At 44.5% G+C, this 18,097-nt stretch overlaps 1 protein-coding gene across 2 annotated transcripts in view; it reads left to right on the plus strand.

Annotated features, from left to right (window-relative positions):
- The first annotated feature begins 1,078 nt into the window (after positions 1–1,078).
- CARD14 (caspase recruitment domain family member 14) overlaps positions 1,079–18,097 on the plus strand; it is a 33,659-nt gene continuing 16,640 nt past the window's right edge. The window contains exons 1-10 of one of the 2 annotated variants that reach the window (XM_089507992.1): positions 1,079–1,310; positions 1,774–1,911; positions 3,005–3,330; positions 4,767–4,934; positions 10,757–10,876; positions 11,476–11,601; positions 12,510–12,653; positions 13,286–13,420; positions 13,673–13,800; positions 16,370–16,464. In XM_089507992.1, the coding sequence (XP_089364118.1) occupies positions 1,085–1,310; positions 1,774–1,911; positions 3,005–3,330; positions 4,767–4,934; positions 10,757–10,876; positions 11,476–11,601; positions 12,510–12,653; positions 13,286–13,420; positions 13,673–13,800; positions 16,370–16,464 (1,606 nt within the window). In that variant the 5' untranslated portion in view covers positions 1,079–1,084. The remainder of the gene's footprint in view (positions 1,311–1,773; positions 1,912–3,004; positions 3,331–4,766; positions 4,935–10,756; positions 10,877–11,475; positions 11,602–12,509; positions 12,654–13,285; positions 13,421–13,672; positions 13,801–16,369; positions 16,465–18,097) is intronic. The other variant, XM_089507986.1, reaches the window with a different exon arrangement.

The following is an 18,097-nucleotide window of genomic DNA, read 5'->3' on the forward strand; positions in this document are numbered from 1 at the left end:
TGGAAACCGTGCCCTATGAGGAATGCCTTAGGGTGCTGGGTATGTTTAGCCTGGAAAAGAGACGGTTAAGAGATGATATGATAGCCCTGTTTAAATATTTGAAGGGATGTCATATTCAGGAGGGAGCAAGCTTGTTTTCTGCTGCGCCAGAGACTAGAATGCGGAACAGTGGATGCAAACTGCAGGAAAAGAGATTCCACCTCAACATTAGGAGGAACTTTCTGACAATAAGGGCTGTTCGACAGTGGAGCACACTCCCTCGGAGTGTAGTGGAGTCTCCTTCCTTGGAGATCTTTAACAGAGGCTGTCGGGGATGCCTTGATAGGGAGTTCCTGCATGGCAGGTGGTTGGACAGGATGGCCCATGTAGTCTCTTCTAACTCTTTGATTCTATGATTCTATAGTCTACAGTCTCTTAGGCTGCTGCCACACTGCAGAATTAATGCTGTTTGACACTGCTTTAACTGTCACAGTTCCATCCTATGGAATCCTGGGAATTGCAGTTTATTGAAATTTTTACTTCTTACTAGAATAGACCCATTGAATGAAGTAGAATGGCCTATATGTCAACTCAAATCTGGTAATAGATTCAAGAGGTCAACTATAAGCAGCTATAATATGTGTCATTTTGAAACAAAAACTGTGATAATGGAATGCAATCCCTTAGAGAAGCTTTCCCTAATTTGGTCCCTTGGTTTTGGCCTGCAAATCCCATTTTTCCATGCCATTGGCCAAATTAGCTAGGCTGACTGGGATTTGTAGGAGGGCACTAGCTCAAGGAAAGCTGTTTTAAGTGTACTTTGCAGTGCAGAAATAATGTGGTTTAACACAACTTTAACTGCCATGGCTCCATGCTATGGAATTGTGGGATTTGTACTGTAGTTTGTTGTGGCACCAGAACTCTTTGACAGAGAAGACTAAAAATCTCACAAAATTACAACTCCCAGAATGTCATAGCATTGAGCCATGGCAGTTAAAGCAGTGTCAAATTGCATTATTTCTGCAGTGCAGATTAGACCTTCAAATGTTTTGGATTTCTGTTCTTCCAAAAGTATAAATGTCTCTTCTCCTTCCAGGTTCTCATTATGGCAGAGGCAGGAGCAGATGACCCCAGTCTGGTAGATCAAGAGCTCCGTGACATGGATGAGGAGCGTCTATGGGAGATGGTGGACAGCCATCGCTACAGGATTGTGCGGGCTGTATGCCCTAGCCGTCTTACCCCCTATTTGCGCCAAGCCAAGGTGTTTGGCCAGCTGGATGAGGAAGAGGTGCTCCACAACCCTCAGTTCACCAACAGTGCCATGAGAGTGGGTGAGCAGTCTCGGTGTAGGGTGTGGCAATCCACCCATTTCTGGAATAAACAAATGTTTCCTCATTGCTCTTTTACTTAAGAATTAATTGGGAGTGGGGGTGATTATTACATAATCAAGCTCATAGAGATAATTGCTCATAGAGATCCTCACTTATAGGCAGATAGCAGAGAAGTACTAAATTTCAGTGGGGGGGGGGGGGCGCAAGTTAGTTTCCATTCACAAGATGACCTCTACTAGTAACCTGGGAGCAAGAGAGAGTTGTGGCTACCCTTGCTAACAAATCAATAGTGCTACCTTTTGGAATGAAGGCTAGCCACTGATAGACATTTAAATAGGTGTTGTGTTCCTTGTAAGAAACACGATGTATGCTTTTCTCTCTGAGCAGGACAAACCTTCCAATTTCTCCCATGTGAGGCTTCCCAGTCCCATCACCTTACATTGTTTTTAAAAAACATTTTCAGGTCACATGCTGGATCTCTTGAAATCCCGTGGGAAAAATGGAGCCCTTGCTTTCCTGGAAAGTCTGAAACTGCACAATCCTGATATTTATGTGCTGATCACTGGTTTGGAGCCTTCAATAGACCACAACCATTTCAGTGGTGAGCATTTCCACTCCCAGCACAGAACCTATTTCTATGTAATGCTTGCTTCTGGGTAGAATGGGCAATTTGAGAGTACCTTCCATCCCAGAGTTGTAAACCTTATGTACTGTCTCATTGATGGGCAGGACTAGAGGAGCCAGAATGATGTGGTGGTTAGAGCATTGGACTACGAGTCTGGAGACCAGGGTTCAAATCCCTGCTTGGCCATGGAAACTCACTGGGTGACCTTTGCCACGTTGCACTCTCTCATTTAATTTTAATTCTCTCAGCTTCAGAGGGTGGCAAACTCCACTCTGGACAAATCTTGCCAAGAAAACCCTGTGATAGGTTCACCTTAGTGTTGGAAACAACTTGAAGGCATCCAACAACAATATGACCAGAGAACACTGGTGCTGGCATGCCTTGTGGCAGGAATAGAGAGGAATATTTTAATTTTATTGAGCAGACACTAGTAACCTTCTCAGAAGCCAAAATAATACCAGACCTATTTATTTATGTTTCTTTGACTTCAGATGTTGTTCTATGTTCCAGGAGATTTTAATACATATTAATAGATGGCAGCTATATGTAGTGTTGTTTCCTATATCCAGTAATAAATCTAGAGCAAGTCCTTAGTTTATTGGGCAAAACTGGCTCAAGATGTTTTGACACCTGAGGCAGATAATAAAAATTATCTCCCTTCTATACATAGTAATTATTTTACAACCTCTCCTACACACTCTCCTCCTGGTAGTAAAAATATAATAAATAACTTATTTGCTGCCTTTCAGTAGTGCCAGAAGTCTGCCACCTGAGACAGAAGCCTTAGTGTATCAGATTCTGGAGCTGGAGAGGGAGCCCAGGTGGTGCAGTGGTTAAATGGGCACTGCAACCACAACGTTGTGAGTTTGATCCCAGGGCTTTAATGTTGACTCAGCCTTCCCTCCTTTTGTAGGTCAATAAAATGTGTATCCAGCTTGTTGGGGGTAATTGGCTTACAGATTGTAAACTGCTTAGCGAGTGCTGAGTTCATTATTAAGCGGTATAGTGAAGTAAATGATATTGCTGTTGCTATTGGAGAGGGGTCTAAATGTTCTTTCCTTTCCCCTAGACCTGATTGAGAGCTCCCAGCTGACAGAGTGCTTGGCCAAGGCAGTGAGCAGTCTCCAGGAGGAGCTAAGCCAGGAGAAGCGGCAAAAAGTGTCCCTGCTCCATCACTGCCGGAAACTGAAGGAGGACACAGCCCGACTGGAAGCCCAGGCTGAAAGCCTGCAGGGCATTGAGGCTGAGTGTAATCGCATGAAGAGGGAACTCAGTACTCATTTCCACGAGGCCCTCAAGCTTAAGGATGAACTTTATGGCCTCTCTTTACGGTACAGCAGTGCTCTGCAGGAGAAGGACCTGGCCATCACTCGATGCCAGAGTCTACAGGAAGAGGTATGGTAAGGCATGGAGGTCAGCTAGTCCTGTAAGCCATGATTGTCTGCCATCAGTGATTATACATTTTGTTGAAATCCTCATAGGGTGCATTTACTCTATAGAAATAATGCAGTGTAACACCACTTTAACTGCCAATGACTCCAGCCTATAAAATCCTGAGATTTGTATCAATCAATCAATCAATCAATCAATCAATCAATCAATAATTTATTCTGTCATTGACCAGTATAAAATATAATAAAAATATAAATACTGAGATAATATGATCAAAACAGTACAGTTATTGGAACAAAAGTCAGAAGGGCAAAAGGGCAGAATCAGATCAAACATCACCGACTATCATCAATTGCTACTGGGATTTGTACCTTTTGGGGCCCCAACACTCTTTGGCAGGGAAGACTAAAGACCTTGTACAACTACAAACCCCAGGATTCTGTAGGATGGAGCTACAGCAAAGTGGTATCAAACTGCATTATTTCAACAATGTAGGTGCACCCATAATCTTTTGTTAGTGGTTAAACATAGACATTTTTCCATGCTCTCAGCTTAAATGTTAGGCTGAGCCTGAATAGTAGGCTAAAGGAGCCTCTGGGTGATTATAATTTCTTTAGAATTTCCCACCCTTTTCTCTTTCTTCATGTGCTGTGATTGACTTTGCCATTGCTGTTATTCTAGTGCTCTTGCAGAACATAAATAAGTTAGCAATCACAGTTAGAGATTACAAGTGGAAGCTAGAACAAAACATGATAGTGTATCCTCATCTCTTAGAAAGAGTCCTTCAGTTCAGACTTCTTTGAGCTAGCTATGTTCTCTTCCAGCATTAGAAGAAGCTGTAAAATGTTTATGGAGGAGGGGATATACACATATATACACATACATATACATGCACACGAACACACACAGACACACACTTCACACTTTCCCATTTATCTTTTTCAACTGACTATACACAACATTCCATGACAACTAGGATGTTCCATTTTGTTCTAATTTTGAGCTGTTTTATTTATTTATTTACTTACTTACTTATTTACTTCTGATGCTGCACTGTTTTCCTGAGCATATTAATGCCTCTAACTTGCTTCTTGCTGGCAGTGTTTTGGCTCAGTTTCTGTTAAATCAATACCCAAACAGGAACAGTGCTTGATTGTACTTGTAAACCAAAACCTTAGACCAGTGTGAGCAACTGTTGGCTATCCAAATGCTTTTGGATTTAAGCTCCCATAACTCTTTGCTCTGTTGGCTAGGGGGAAATGTAGGCAAAAAACCAAAACACAACAAATAAACTTCTGGAAGCTCACAGTTGCCCACCCCTGCCTTAGATGATTCAACATGCCACACTGAGTATAACAAACTGTTTTACAAATGTTCTTCAGTGCCATTCACCTTGACCACTGCTTCTTTCCCTCTTTCCTTGATCCTGTGAATGCCAGCTCTACCTGATGAAGCAGGAACTGCAGCGAGCCCAGGTGTCAACCTACTGTGAAAGAGAGAGTTCTCCAAAGACTGCTGAGGAACTACAGCTACAAGATGAGCTTCTGATATTGAGAGAAGAGAATGAGCGTCTCAAGTCACTTGTGGAGCTGGAGACCTTCAGTGTGGTAAAAGAAATCTCCAAACCTATGTCTAGGCACAGAGTTATATGGTTAGCACTCACATTCTGCACCTCTAAGCTGATTTCACATTCATGAATGTTCTTCAGTAATCTTAGGAACTGCCGTTTGTATGTGTGTGTGTACATATCGCTAACAGATACAGGTTGAATCTCCTTTATCTGGAATTCCAAAATCTGAAATACTCCAGAAATCAAAACTTTTTGCATGGGCAGCTCAGACAATTACAAATTAGCTTTCTGATGGTTCCGTGTATACAAACTTTGTTTCTTCTTTGTGGTCTCTGCGAATCATACAAATGGGTTGTACTGCGCCTGTGCAATGCTGTTAGGAAACTTCTAGAATTACTGGGCAAAGTTAACTTTGCAACTTTTAGCAACTTTTTTGGCGGTAACTCCACCCATCCATTATAAAGCCCTTGAGTTCCCGCTCTTTTCCCAGTTCATTTTTTCCGCCACGTTAGCTGCTTCAGGGAACTTCGCTTGTGCTCTTCTGCTTAATCACTGTATTTTTTACTTCAGACCGATTTTTGACTATGATTTTTCTGACCCCCACCATGTATTGTTGACCATTCGGCTTGTCTGACTTCGCTTTCGGCTTTCGATTTCACTCAACGATTTTTCCTTGATGTCTCCAGCACCATTTAAAAAGTGCGATGTCTGTGGCGGGAAGGTTCCCGTTCAGGACCCGCACTCTTCTTGCCTTCTGTGCCTCGGGAAGAACCATGACACCAAGGCTTGCCCGCTCTGCAAGTCGATGACCTCCCAGGCCCGGAAGAACCGTGAGTCCCGCCTGACTACTGCAATTCTTCAACCGCAGGAAGAGGTCGCCCGCCCTGCTTCAGCCCCTGTGGCCTCGGCCTCAGCTTCCGCCGTTTCTGCCGCTGGTAGCCCATCCAGTATGACCTCTGCATCGAGTCCTGTTGTGGCCCATGGTGCCCAGTGCTGTCCTCCAAGTGGCCCGCGGTTCAGAAGAACCCAGTGCCACCACCAAACTCTCGAAGTGTCCCCACAAAACGACCGGGACTGAGGGCTCATCCTCCAAACCGTCCTCATCCACCGCTAAGGCCGTTGGAACCGAGGTCAAGAAGACCACCGTGGCCGAGGCCTCAGCTTCCAAATCTTCGTCCAGCAAGAAGGACAAGAAGGATAAGGCTAAGACACCAGAGTTCACAAGTCAGCTCCTCCGCCAGACAAGAAAGAAAAAAAGGCAGAATCTAGCGCTAAGACTTAAAAAAAGAGGAGACATATGCCGAGGTCGCTACCGACATTCCTCCATCCCATGCCAAGAAAGCCAAGCCATCTGTGGGCTCTTCAGACCCGGCTAGCTCTAAGAAGACTATGTACTCGTGGTTTTAATTATTTTGTATTCGATGTACGGTGTAATTGTATTGAACCGCTTGTGAACCGCTTTGATTATTGTGGAAAGGCGGTATATAAATAAAGGTTTTTTTATTATTATTATTATAAACAGTCCGGTGATGGTGCCGATCCCGGTCGCAAGTCGTTCAAGTCTTTGGGCGAGTCCCACAAGAAGCCTTGCCGTGAGCACTCGGAAGCTGTGAGGGTGCTGGCCTCTCCTTCTGCCTTGCCTCAGTTGTCTGGGACTCCTGCTTCACCGAGGTCTACCGTGCCACAGGTGTCTGGGTTATCTACCATGCCCTTTCTACCATGCGCTACCCCTCCCAGTCTTCCTCCTCCTCTGGCCGGCGCAACACTCCTGCACGGTACCGAAAGAATCGCCAGCAGGACACCGACCAGGACAAGAAGAGGTTTGGAAGGGTCCCTGCATGCTTCGTCCCGCCTCCCTCCTCTTCTTTCCTGGACAGATTGAAGCCCTTTGGTAACATCTAGGCATTGATCACCACTGACTCATGGGTTTTGAACATAGTCTGTAGGGGTTATGCCCTCGAGTTCAGAGAGCTCCAACCAACTGGAGCCGTTGTTTCCACCGTCCCCTCAGACACCCTTCTCGACGAAGTACACATATTGCTCGCTAAAGGGGTGATCTCGCCTGTTGACCCTGATCTAGCCCTTACATGTTTCTTTTCAAGATATTTCACAGTACCAAAAGCTTATTGAGGCATCAGACCCATCCTGGACTTGAGAGATCTTAATGACTTTCTCCTCTATCGTCGGTTCCATATGGTAACCCTTGCTTCCATCCTTCCCTTGTTGCATCAGGGGCTCTGGTTCGCGACCATCAACCTGAAGGACACCTATTTCCATGTGGGGATTTGGGACAGCCACAGGAGATTTCTCGCCTTTGCCATCGGCCTCGACATGTACCACTACAATGTTCTGCCCTTCGGCCTCTCCAAAGCACCGAGAGTCTTCACCAAGTGTATGGCTTCGGTCGTAGCGTACCTTCACCAGCAAGGCCTCAGAGTCTTTCCTTATTTAGACGATTGGCTCTTTGCAGCTCCCTCCGTGGAGGAGCTGCAAGAAGGGGTCGAGTTCGCTTTGAGTCTTCTGTCATCTCTTGGGCTCGTCATCAACATGGAGAAGTTTCACCTCACTCCATCCAGGCAAGTCAAGTTCATTGGCACCATCCTCGATTCCGAAGATTGCGTCGCCTATCTCCCTCCGGACCGTTTCCAGGCTCTCTCCTCCGCCGTCGAGATCTGCTTAACTCACAGAAGGGTGAGGACCAGGGACAGCCAGGTAGCCCTGGGACACATGGCCTTGACAACCTTTGTCACCCCATGGGCAAGACTTCGATCCTGACCGCTCCAGTCATGGTTCCTGGGAGGATCAACCTTCCAGTGGCTCACCATCCTGAGGCCCGTTGCCCATTCCCTACGATGGTGGCTAGACTCCCACAATGTCTGCGTTGGCATGCCTTTTTCTCCGCCTCAGCCAGAGCGACCTTTTTCATCGATGGGGAACTCCCCGGATTGACCTTTTCGCAACCGCTCGCAACAGCCACTGTTCCCAGTTCTGCTCCCGGGCGTGCAGCGAGAAATCCCTTGGAGACGTGTTCAGCTTCGCTTGGTCAGGAGAGATGCTCTACGCCTTCCCTCTGTTTCCACTGATCACCAGGGGCGTGTCCAAGATGACAGCGGACCACTTGGATGCCATCCTGATCACGCCGTGGTGGTCGAGGCAGCCATGGTTCCCATCTCTGCTCCACCTCTCCAGGAGAGACCTTCTTCGCCTTGAGTTCCGTCCCAACCTCCTCACAATCCAGAACGGGCAGGTTTGACACTCGGACATCGAGTGCCTTCCGTTGGTGGCTTGGAGGCTCCGTCCCTAGCCTCGCTACCTGCCTCGGTACGGACGGTGATCCTGGCTGCCCAGAAACCATCCACCCAGAGGTCCTACACTTCCAAATGGAAGAAGTTCCTGTTGTTCCTCTCTGACAGGGGCCTCTTTCCAGCCCAGGTGATGACTCCAATAGTGCTGGAGTTTCTGATGGCGCTGTTGGATGCGGGGCTCTGCCTCACGTCCATTAAGTGCTAACTTTCTGCCATCTGTTCACATTTTCAGTTTGATGGCAAACTTTCTTTTTTCAGGGACTGTCTTGTCAAGAGTTTCCTGAGATGTTGTGGCAACCTCCATCCCCCAGTCTCGGTACCAACCCTGGCTTGGAGCCTGGATGCTGTGTTGTCTGCCCTACAATCCAAGCCCTTTGAACCGATGGCCACAACGGACTTGAGACTGTTGACTTGGAAAACTGCCTTCCTTGTGGCCATCACTTCTGCCTGCCATGCGGGTGAACTCTGTGCCTTGTGGAGGGACCAGCCTTTCCTTAGGTTCCATAGGGATAAGGTTGTCCTCCGTACCGACATCACCTTCTTGCCTAAGGTGGTGTCTGCTTTCCACATGTGCCAAGACATTGTATTACCTACCCTGGCTTCGAACCCGACCACTGAGGTCGAACGCAGTCTGCACACCTTGGACGTTTGGAGGGCTCTGGCCTTCTATTTGGACAGAACTGTGGGTTCGAGTCGTTCCGAGAGACTTTTTCAATGCTACTCGGAACCGAAGAAAGGACTGCCTGTATCTGCGCAGAGGTTTTCCAAATGGGTGGCTGGTACCATCCACCTCTGCTATGAACTGTTGAGCAGACCGCTCCCAGCCAGGGTTCGGTCTCATGCAACTAGGGCGGTAGCAGCATCCTCCGCATTCTTGACTGGGGTCCCCTTGGAGGATGCTTGCAAAGCTGCTGTTTGGTCCCAGCCTTTGACTTTCATTAAGCACTATAGGCTGGACACCAGAGCCAAACGGGATGCAGCCTATGGAAGGGCAGTGTTGGTCTCAGGGTTACATTGATTGCACTGCATTTTCCTTGTGTTTTTGTGTCAAATATGTATTTCCATTGGTTTACATGTTCTAAAGGGAGTGTTTTTCTTTGCCAATCGGCTTGTTGCAACATTCTGATGGTTTACATAGGTCTTGCATGACCTCTTCTGTTATATGTGTGCCTTATACCTTACACAGGTTAAGTGCTATTTATGGAGGTACCAAAAAATGATTGACTGACACAGTTTTTCTTGGTTCAAATAATTTATTGTGGATAATAAACACATTTGTTGAACCTTACTTGGTCTCATGACACTCCCTCCGCCTCTGACCTAAGCTTGTCAGTCTCAACCCATTTGTATGATTCGCAGAGACCATGAAGAAGAAGGACAGGTTGCTTACGTGTAACAGTATTTCTTCGAGTGGTCATCTGCGAATACATACAAATCCCGCCCGTCCTCCCCTCAGTGTCCTGCTCTACATTGGCTCATTTTCATGTCGCTCACGTAGCGTAAATTACGGAACTGGGAAAAGAGCGGGAACGCAGGGGCTTTATAATGGATGGGCGGCATTACCGCCAAAAAAATTGCTAAAAGTTGCAAAGTTAACTTTGCCCAGTGAATCTAGAAATTTCCGAACAGCACTGCGCAGGCGCAGTACAACCCATTTGTATATATTCGCAGATGACCACTCGAAGAAATACTGTTACAGGTAAGCAACCTGTCCTTCATGAATACACTTATAAAAAGTATTGTGTAAAATTACCTTCGGGCTATGTGTATAAGGGGTATATGAAATATAAATGAATTTTGTGTAGACTTGGGTCCCATCTCTAAGATACCTCATTATGTGCATATATGCAAATACAAGTATTCCAAAATCTAAACCAATTCTGGTCCCAGGCATTTTGGATAAGGGAGACTCAACCTGTATTTCTTAGGAACCTCATTAATTACAGTTCTGAAGATTCTTTGGGAGACACCAGCAAGTTGGTTGGTGTAAGAACAGGAATAGCAAATATGGGCAAAATAGCATCTGTGGACCATGTGACCTATGCACACCCCTAAAGTTTGGAATCAAAAATTGTCCCTCAAAGAGTCTCAAACTGCGAACTGCTATTCCTGAAGTCTTAGAAGAGCAACAGTTTTGCTTTAAAAAAGTCCCAGACCCACCAGAACCACTTTAAAAACTGATATTTCAAAATTCACAAGCAGAAGTAGATTTCCATCGACTCATATGTGTGTTTTTAAAATAAAATAATGGAAGACTGTGGCCTGCTGTAGTTTGGGAATGGGAAATGGTCCCTACTCCTGCAATTTATGTTTGTGGTGGAATAGGCTTTGGGTGTGTTAATAGGCAGATTTGCATTGCATAAGTCTCTTGCAATGGCACCATCTTCCTTGACATTTGTAGCTTGATTGTGGTGGCTCTAATTGGAGGAGGCAAATCTTCATACTTCTAACTGCCACATTTATATGTTTCACATGTGTCAATTCTTCACTGGCCAGGAGTGATGAGATTGGTATGGAGAGCAGCTTCTCAAATAAGCATGTCTCACTTGTCCAGGTGCAGAAAGACATTCTAGAGCAGAACCTGGATGATGCTTTGGAGGGCAAACAAGAGCTGCTGAACCGTATCCACTCCCTGAGGGAGCAGGCAGCCCTGGCTGAGAATCAGCACAAGAAGGTGAGAGTGCTGTGCTGTGCTACTTATGGTTACCCTTGCACAAAAAGTTTTTTCCCCCACAGCCTCTAGTTGAGAGGTGGGGCAACTGCACCCCTCCATATATTTTGGGCTTCAGGTCTCAAAATCCTTTATTTTTAGCTGTGTTGTATAGGACTGATAGGGATTTCAGTCTAACACTATTCTCCAGTAGAGGATGCTAGTAGGGTTACACTAATGTACTGCCAGGATGTCCTGGCCATTAGGCAAAACCTGTTACCTCAGGTTTTCCTGTACCCTGAAAGAGTGAGTTGTGTCTTCCAAGTTAGACTAGACTGCTACATTCAGGGGAAATGGAGGAAGTCATTCCATCACCAGTTCTGATTCAAGTGCCAGTCTGGTAAGGCCCAATGGCAAAGATGGCTATTTTGTCCCCTTGTTCAAGCAGCAAAATGTCTTTTGTTGGCCCTGCTGTCTTAGGTATTTAAAAGCTCACAGCCCACTTTATACTCTTGTTAAGATTGCCAACATAGCATATATGAATGAAGCTTCTGGAAGTAAGGACAAATATGAGATGTTAATATTAGAGACAATGATCTTGCTACTTATGTCTCTCTAAGCAGTGCTGGGAAGAAAAACAACACACTTTGATGGAGTGCCGGAGGATGAAAGTGGACTGTGAGATCTACAAGGAGAAAATCAGTGCCCTCCAGGCACAAGTGGCTGACCTACAGAAAGAGAGAGATCAGGTATCTGGACTGGAAGTCTGACTAACAAACAGAGGGAGCTGATTGGCATATGGAACAGGGAGGCTGACAAAATTAGTGAGAAGACAGCCTGCCTGTTTAGCAGGATCCTAAAACTACAGGATGTTGCAGTGGGTACAGAAATGCCACGGCATTCCCTAGTTGTCACATGTCAAATAGTAGGATTTAGTACTTGTTGTTTATTGTAAGCTCAGAGCACCCAAGATCTTGGTGTTAAAATATACCCAGCAGTTGTGACAAGACTTCCTATCTAAATTGGCTGCTGTACTAATTTTGTTTGCTGAAATGTTCTTTGCTTTTCAAAGAGAATTAGCATAAGGCCATTCAGCAAACAATTTAGATAGGAAGTCTTGTCACAATTGCTGGGTATATTTTAACATCAAAATCTTTTCAGCAGGATAGATGTTTTTGTACTTGCTAAATTCAGTGGCGGCTGCAATGATATTTTCTGCTTGTGGCACAGTGGTTAAATGTCTGTACTGCAGCCACTCACTCAAAACCATAAGGTTGCAAGTTCAATACCAGCCAAGGGCTCAAGCTTGACTCAGGCTTGCATCCTTCCGAGGAGGTGGCTAAAATGAGTACCCAGCTTGTTGGGGGCAATTGGCTTACAGTTGTAAACTGCTTAGACACTGCTAGTTCAGTATGAAGCAGTATATAAATGAAGCAGTTTTGTTTGTTTGCTGGGCATGATCCTAGTTTGCAGTAATTCTCAGAGCCCTGTAGGAAATTACTCACTACAGCCTTTTAAACCATTGTGGGACATTTGGATCGCTTGGCCCATTTTGTACTGGTCTTTGAAGTTTTGTTGTTGCAGAATACTTTGTTTTTCTTTGTTTTTCTCCCAGAACCCATATCACTGATAATGTATCTCTGTCCTCTTTCCCTAGGCCTACAGTGCTCGGGACACAGTTCAGATGGAAATTTCCCAGAGCCTCCTAGAGAAAGATTCTCTCCGACGCAGAGTCTTTGAGCTCACTGATGAGATCTGTGAACTCCGGAAGCAGGTGGGCCTGAGTGGCTCAGCACTGAAGGTGAGGTTTAGTTGAGGTGGGGTTATGCCTATGGATGGGCATAACTGAGGAGAGGAAGAGATCATCCTGGTCTCTCTTTTAATAGAAGACAACTGGGTGTTTCAGAGTCTCAGAACCACAGTTACATGATTGGCTGAATGATTGATTGATCAATATCTCATAGTCTCAGTTTCTTTTTTATCCCCGACTAAGACCACTGTGGCAAGGCACAGGAGAGATTTAAGGCTTTTGTTCATTGGCTTTTCACCCTGAATACTTCTTTATCATCTCCCACATAGGAGATTTTTTAAAATGAGGATAAAATCCTCAACTGGCAACAACAGAGGGATGTTACTTTCCTTTTTAACTTCCCCTATTTACTTGGAGTGATGGGTGTTGTTCTTTTCTGGAAAGGGAGGGAGAATATATACTATAGTTTCTTGTGGTTTAAATTTCTTTTGCCTCCCTGACTCCCTTCTGAAAGAGGAATGGTTCTCCTCCTGTCACCTAAGATACAGAGTTTCTCACTGTAATGCTTTTTGCACTTCAGCCTTTGTGCTGTTGTCTGATTTGTATCTTGTAAAATGAGATTGCCTTCTGAAGGAAGGGACTGACTCCTTTCCTCCTGCTTCTCTCTGTGGGTCCTTTGTTAGCAGGTTCAGCAGAATGTGTCCACCAACTCCGAGCCTGGAGATCATTGTCCAAAGAGGAAGCAACGTTTAGTGCGCATGCATGCCATTTGTCCCCAGGAAGAAGACAGTCAGGACAGCTTATTGAGCACATCAGAGGTATAGGTATCAGAAATTATTCTTCACCAAACCCTTAACATTTTTTGGGACTGAAAAGTGAGCTGGGGAACACTGTAGAGGAGTGCGTGTGGTTTATCATTTCCAGTACCAGTTAGAGTTTAGAGGTCTATCTTGGAAGATCCCACTCTTTAGAGTATGGGAAGCAAGGGAACAAATACCTTATTTATAACCCTGAATAGTGACATGCTGGAATATATTTGTAATCAAACTGACTTCTTCTTTTTTTTTCAGTCGTGGTCCAGTTTAAGCCATCGGTCAAGCCAAGAGCTAGTTGAGAGCTTCCGATCATGCAGCCCAGTCCCACCTTGTAAGCATTCCCTTCAGAGGAGAGCCATGCAAGAGACCTCTTTTTCCAGGAGGTATGTCAGGGCTTTGGGAATTATTATAACCCTTGCAAAAGGTTAAAAGATATATATCAAATTGCTGATACAGAAAAACAATTCAAAGCAATTTTATATAGGATGATTCTCTCCTTCCACTACCTTATAATTATATAACAAATAGATCCCCTTCAAATAATTCTTCCATTGAGTCTTTTATGACATCACAACACACAACCACAGCCCCTCTTTTCTGAAGGTCTTGGTTTGGATCTCACTTCAAAATCTCTTTGAGGTCCCTTTCCCCCTTCTTTTAACTCACAGTTTTTCTTCTTCTCAGAGGTCTTACCTCTCCCATACACTACTATACATTTCTACTGTGAGGCTGAACACTTGATTTGTCCAGTCATTCATGTGAAATTTGGTTGCAGCTTGCTTGAAAGGGGTCTCCATCACATTTATCAAAGAATCTAGATTTGGGCAGAATATCCAGATTTCTGGATCTGGATATCCAAATCCAAATCCAGATTTTTGTTGAAAATGGAGGATATATTAGAAGAAGATAGGAAGGATATGTAAATATCCTATTTCTCCTTATCATTAGAAATCCTGCATTCTTTTTAAGCTTTGATCACTTCTTTATAACCTGACAACTAGAATCTTGTTTCCATAAGCCTTCAAATACTATTAGATTCTGTGTACAGCAGCAGTGTCTTCAGTCATGCTGTTGTCCACTAGATATATAGAAATCTGTTCTAATTCCAACTAGGAACCTATAAAGAAATAATGTTATAAGATTGTTCATACCATTTCAAACTTATCTCAGATTTGGAAAACATATTTATTGTTTTTAAATCCCTAAATATCTCTGTAGGTTACTATTACTCATTTTCTGCAAAGAAAACAATGGCTTAGAGGGAGTGATTTACTCAAGGGCAACCAATGAATCTAGGCCATAGGAGGGGCAAGGTGTGAGAAGTTTTCCATGACCATTCATGTAGTTAACTAGATAGGTTCTACTCATCTGGAACATCCATATCAACCGAAGGCATGATGATGCCCCATGGTACCAAGATAGCCTCTACTGTGATGTACACTTCCTCCATATCAGAGGTTCCCAGAATTAAAGAGCTGGTCAGGGATTAAACTTGTTTGGACCTTATCCTGATCCTGAGTAGGAAAGATAGGTTTGGTGTTAGACCTAGGATTCTTCTGCATGAGCTCCATTCTTGCATCAGTCATGCTACTAAAATAAAATGGTAACATACCATTCTCAAGGCAGCTGCACAGGAAGATTGCTGCCTCCATCTCTTCCTCTCTCTTAACCCTGTCTCCCTGCCATGTGCCCTACTCAGCATGCTTTTTAGTTTTTCACACACACACACACACACACACACACACACACACACACACACAGCTTTTCCCATGCATTTCTGAAGTTCTGCTAATGTGATGGAAGTCAAAACAAAAACAAAAGACATAGAAAAAAAATTAAAGATAGTAAAGGTTATCTGGAATAGCAAGGGGAGGAGGGAGGATCTGGGGAGGAAGGGACACTGACATCACCTGACTCGCAATCATGCAACTGCCACAGCAGCAATGTTTCACACCTGGGGACTTGCATGCTTGCCAGATCATTGAGGAGTTTCCCCCATCAATGAAAAGGGAGAGGTTGGGGACAGCTAGGGTTGCCATCCCTGAGGACCTCCAAACCGGGAAAATGTAGGACAAGGTTTTAAAATGTAGGAGCTTTTTTTTTTAATTTCCTGACCAGGAAATTAAAAAAAAAGGCCCTACATTTTAAAACCTTGTCCTCCTTCCCGGCTTGGGAGGAAGCCTCGGCCTCCTCTCAGGCCAGGAAGGGGTGTGGGGGCCGCCCGTCATCGCGGCCATCGCCGCGGTGGCAAGTGACCTTCTGCTCCTCCTAGGCCCCGGCAAGGCCTTGGAGGACTCCGTGATCGCGGAGTCGCCCCCAGGGCCTCGCTGGGGGGGGGGATCCCGGGGGCTGGGCCAAACTGGGGCGGGACCGTGTGGACCCTCCCCAAACTGGGAAAGTCCTTCCCCCAGGCGGGATATGGCAGCCCTAGGGACAGCGCAACTACAGGTCAGAGGCATTGTCATGTGATGATTATGGCCAATGCCTCTTCTTCCCCGGTGTGATCACAGTTTAAAAACCATGTGTAGTAATGTCCCTAGATAGTTTCACACATGAGGTGTGGGGAGGACACCATAGTGATCCCTGACTGGTGCTTGCCCCTGAGCCATTGGCTGCCAGACCCTAGGCCTGAAGAGTTTCCAGGAAAGAAATAAAAAGTTGTAGCCAATAGTGACAAATATATTGCTGGTCTCTGGCACACTGGAGAAAAAATATTTATCAGTCCCCACGTTGGATAGCCTGAGAAGCACTACTCTAAACCAGAGCTAACTTGTAAAATGACATGTTTATATATCTTAAATGTGTATCAACAGGTAAAGACTGGAGGCATAATAATGGCATCCTCCCCAGGAATCTGCTGATTGAAGTAACTGCTCCAACTTGGCATTCTATGGGGCTAACTTCTTTCTTTATCTTCCATTGTTTTCATGTCCTCTATCTCTTCCTGTGCAGCAGTTCTCAGGAGTTTCTGGAGGAGGATTTTACTCTTGGCTCTGAGGAGAAAATGGAGAATCCTTTTTTTGATTATGATATGCTGGGAAAAGAAGGTAAGGCTTTTTTCAGACGGAGCAAAACTTTCCCTCTAGTGTCCAATGGGCAAGGGAAGAAAATATCTGTCCCACAGGGATGTTGTATTCATAATTACCTCCCCTGTCTCTTTACCCCAGAGCATATTATAACAGTTTCACCTAAAATGTCTGTCTATTTCCAATTCCAGAGGACTTTTGGGTGAAGAGGAAATATTTTTAGATTTATAAGTAAATGTCATAAAATGTGAAAAATTCTCAGAATACCTTTAAATTTTCCCTTTTACTTGTCCTCCACCTGTAACATTATTTCCTCTCTTTATGTTCCTTTTGAAATGTAATATCAGTATGCCTCTGTTACAAAATAAAGGTAATGCATTATTGGTAATCCTATAACTACTGTGTATATTTGACCTCATGTATACTGTATACACTCGTGTATAAGGGGGGGGGGGGGGTAGCAAACAAATTGACCCAAAAAACCTGGGTTGACTTCTACATTGGTCAATGTGGTGGGCTTGCCCCTCAAGCTTCTTCCTCAGCCTGGCTGTCTCACAAAGGGACAGCCAGGGTGGAGAAAGGCTTAGGGGGCAAACACTTGTACTCCCTCCTCTTCCCCAGTCTGGCTATCTCCCGAAGGAAAGAAAGAAAGTACATAGGGTACTGAGACCCTAGGTTTTACTCTTGATTTATCATATCAATTGGTTCAAAATGCGGCAGCCAGACTGGTCACTGGAACAGCTAGATCAGACAACATAACACTGGTGTTAAAATCCCTTCATTGGTTGCAAATTAGCTTCCAGGCACAATACAAAATGTTGGTTATTACCTTTAAAGCCCTTCATGGCTTGGTCCTGAGTTACTTGAGGGAACGCCTCTCCCTACACAATCCGCCCCGCATTCTCAGAACATCTGGAAAGAACCTATTGGAGTACTCAAAAACCAGGCTAACAACTTCTTACAGAACATTCACCACTGCGACCCCTAGATTGTGGAACAGCTTGCTGGAGGAGATCTGCCTTATCATCACCTTAGATGCCTTCAAGAAGGCACTAAAGACAGATCTCTTCCGGCAGGCCTACCCACCTGATCTTTTATAAGAGATCTTAAATACTCCATTTCTGATCTGATTGTATGAATGTTAGTGTGAATGCTAGTTGATGATCCGTTATTTTAGTGAATTAATAGTAATGTTATTGTTTTAACTATTGTATTTTATATGGAATAGTTTTATTGCTGTAATCCCATCTCAATCCACAGGGAGAGGCGGGAAATATAAATAATAATAATAATAATTATTATTATTATTATTATTATTATTATTATTATATCAAAATTCCTAATTTTTGCCCCAAAACCTGCCCACAACTTATACAAAACATCAACTTATAGTTGAGTATATATGGTATATTGAGGGCAGGTTGTGGAGAGAAAATTATAGAATATGGTATGATCTGTGGATAAGTCGAGGATAAAAATTTGGGGTTAGCATAGTCCTGCTTTGCCACCCATCTGCCTGCCTGTCCTGATTCACTAAACAGCTACACAGACTGGCTGGCAGGAAACCATCAACTCTTAATGCAGGCAGAGGCAGTGAATTATAAGCAGCTAGAAAGTGTCTTTGTGTGGGGGAGTCTGTTAAGAGAAAGGTGCT

This window comes from Sceloporus occidentalis, unplaced genomic scaffold (genome assembly GCF_023333645.1).
Source record: "Sceloporus occidentalis isolate IW3139 unplaced genomic scaffold, rSceOcc1.0.p SCAF_1, whole genome shotgun sequence".
NCBI classification, from domain to species: Eukaryota; Metazoa; Chordata; class Lepidosauria; order Squamata; family Phrynosomatidae; genus Sceloporus; species Sceloporus occidentalis.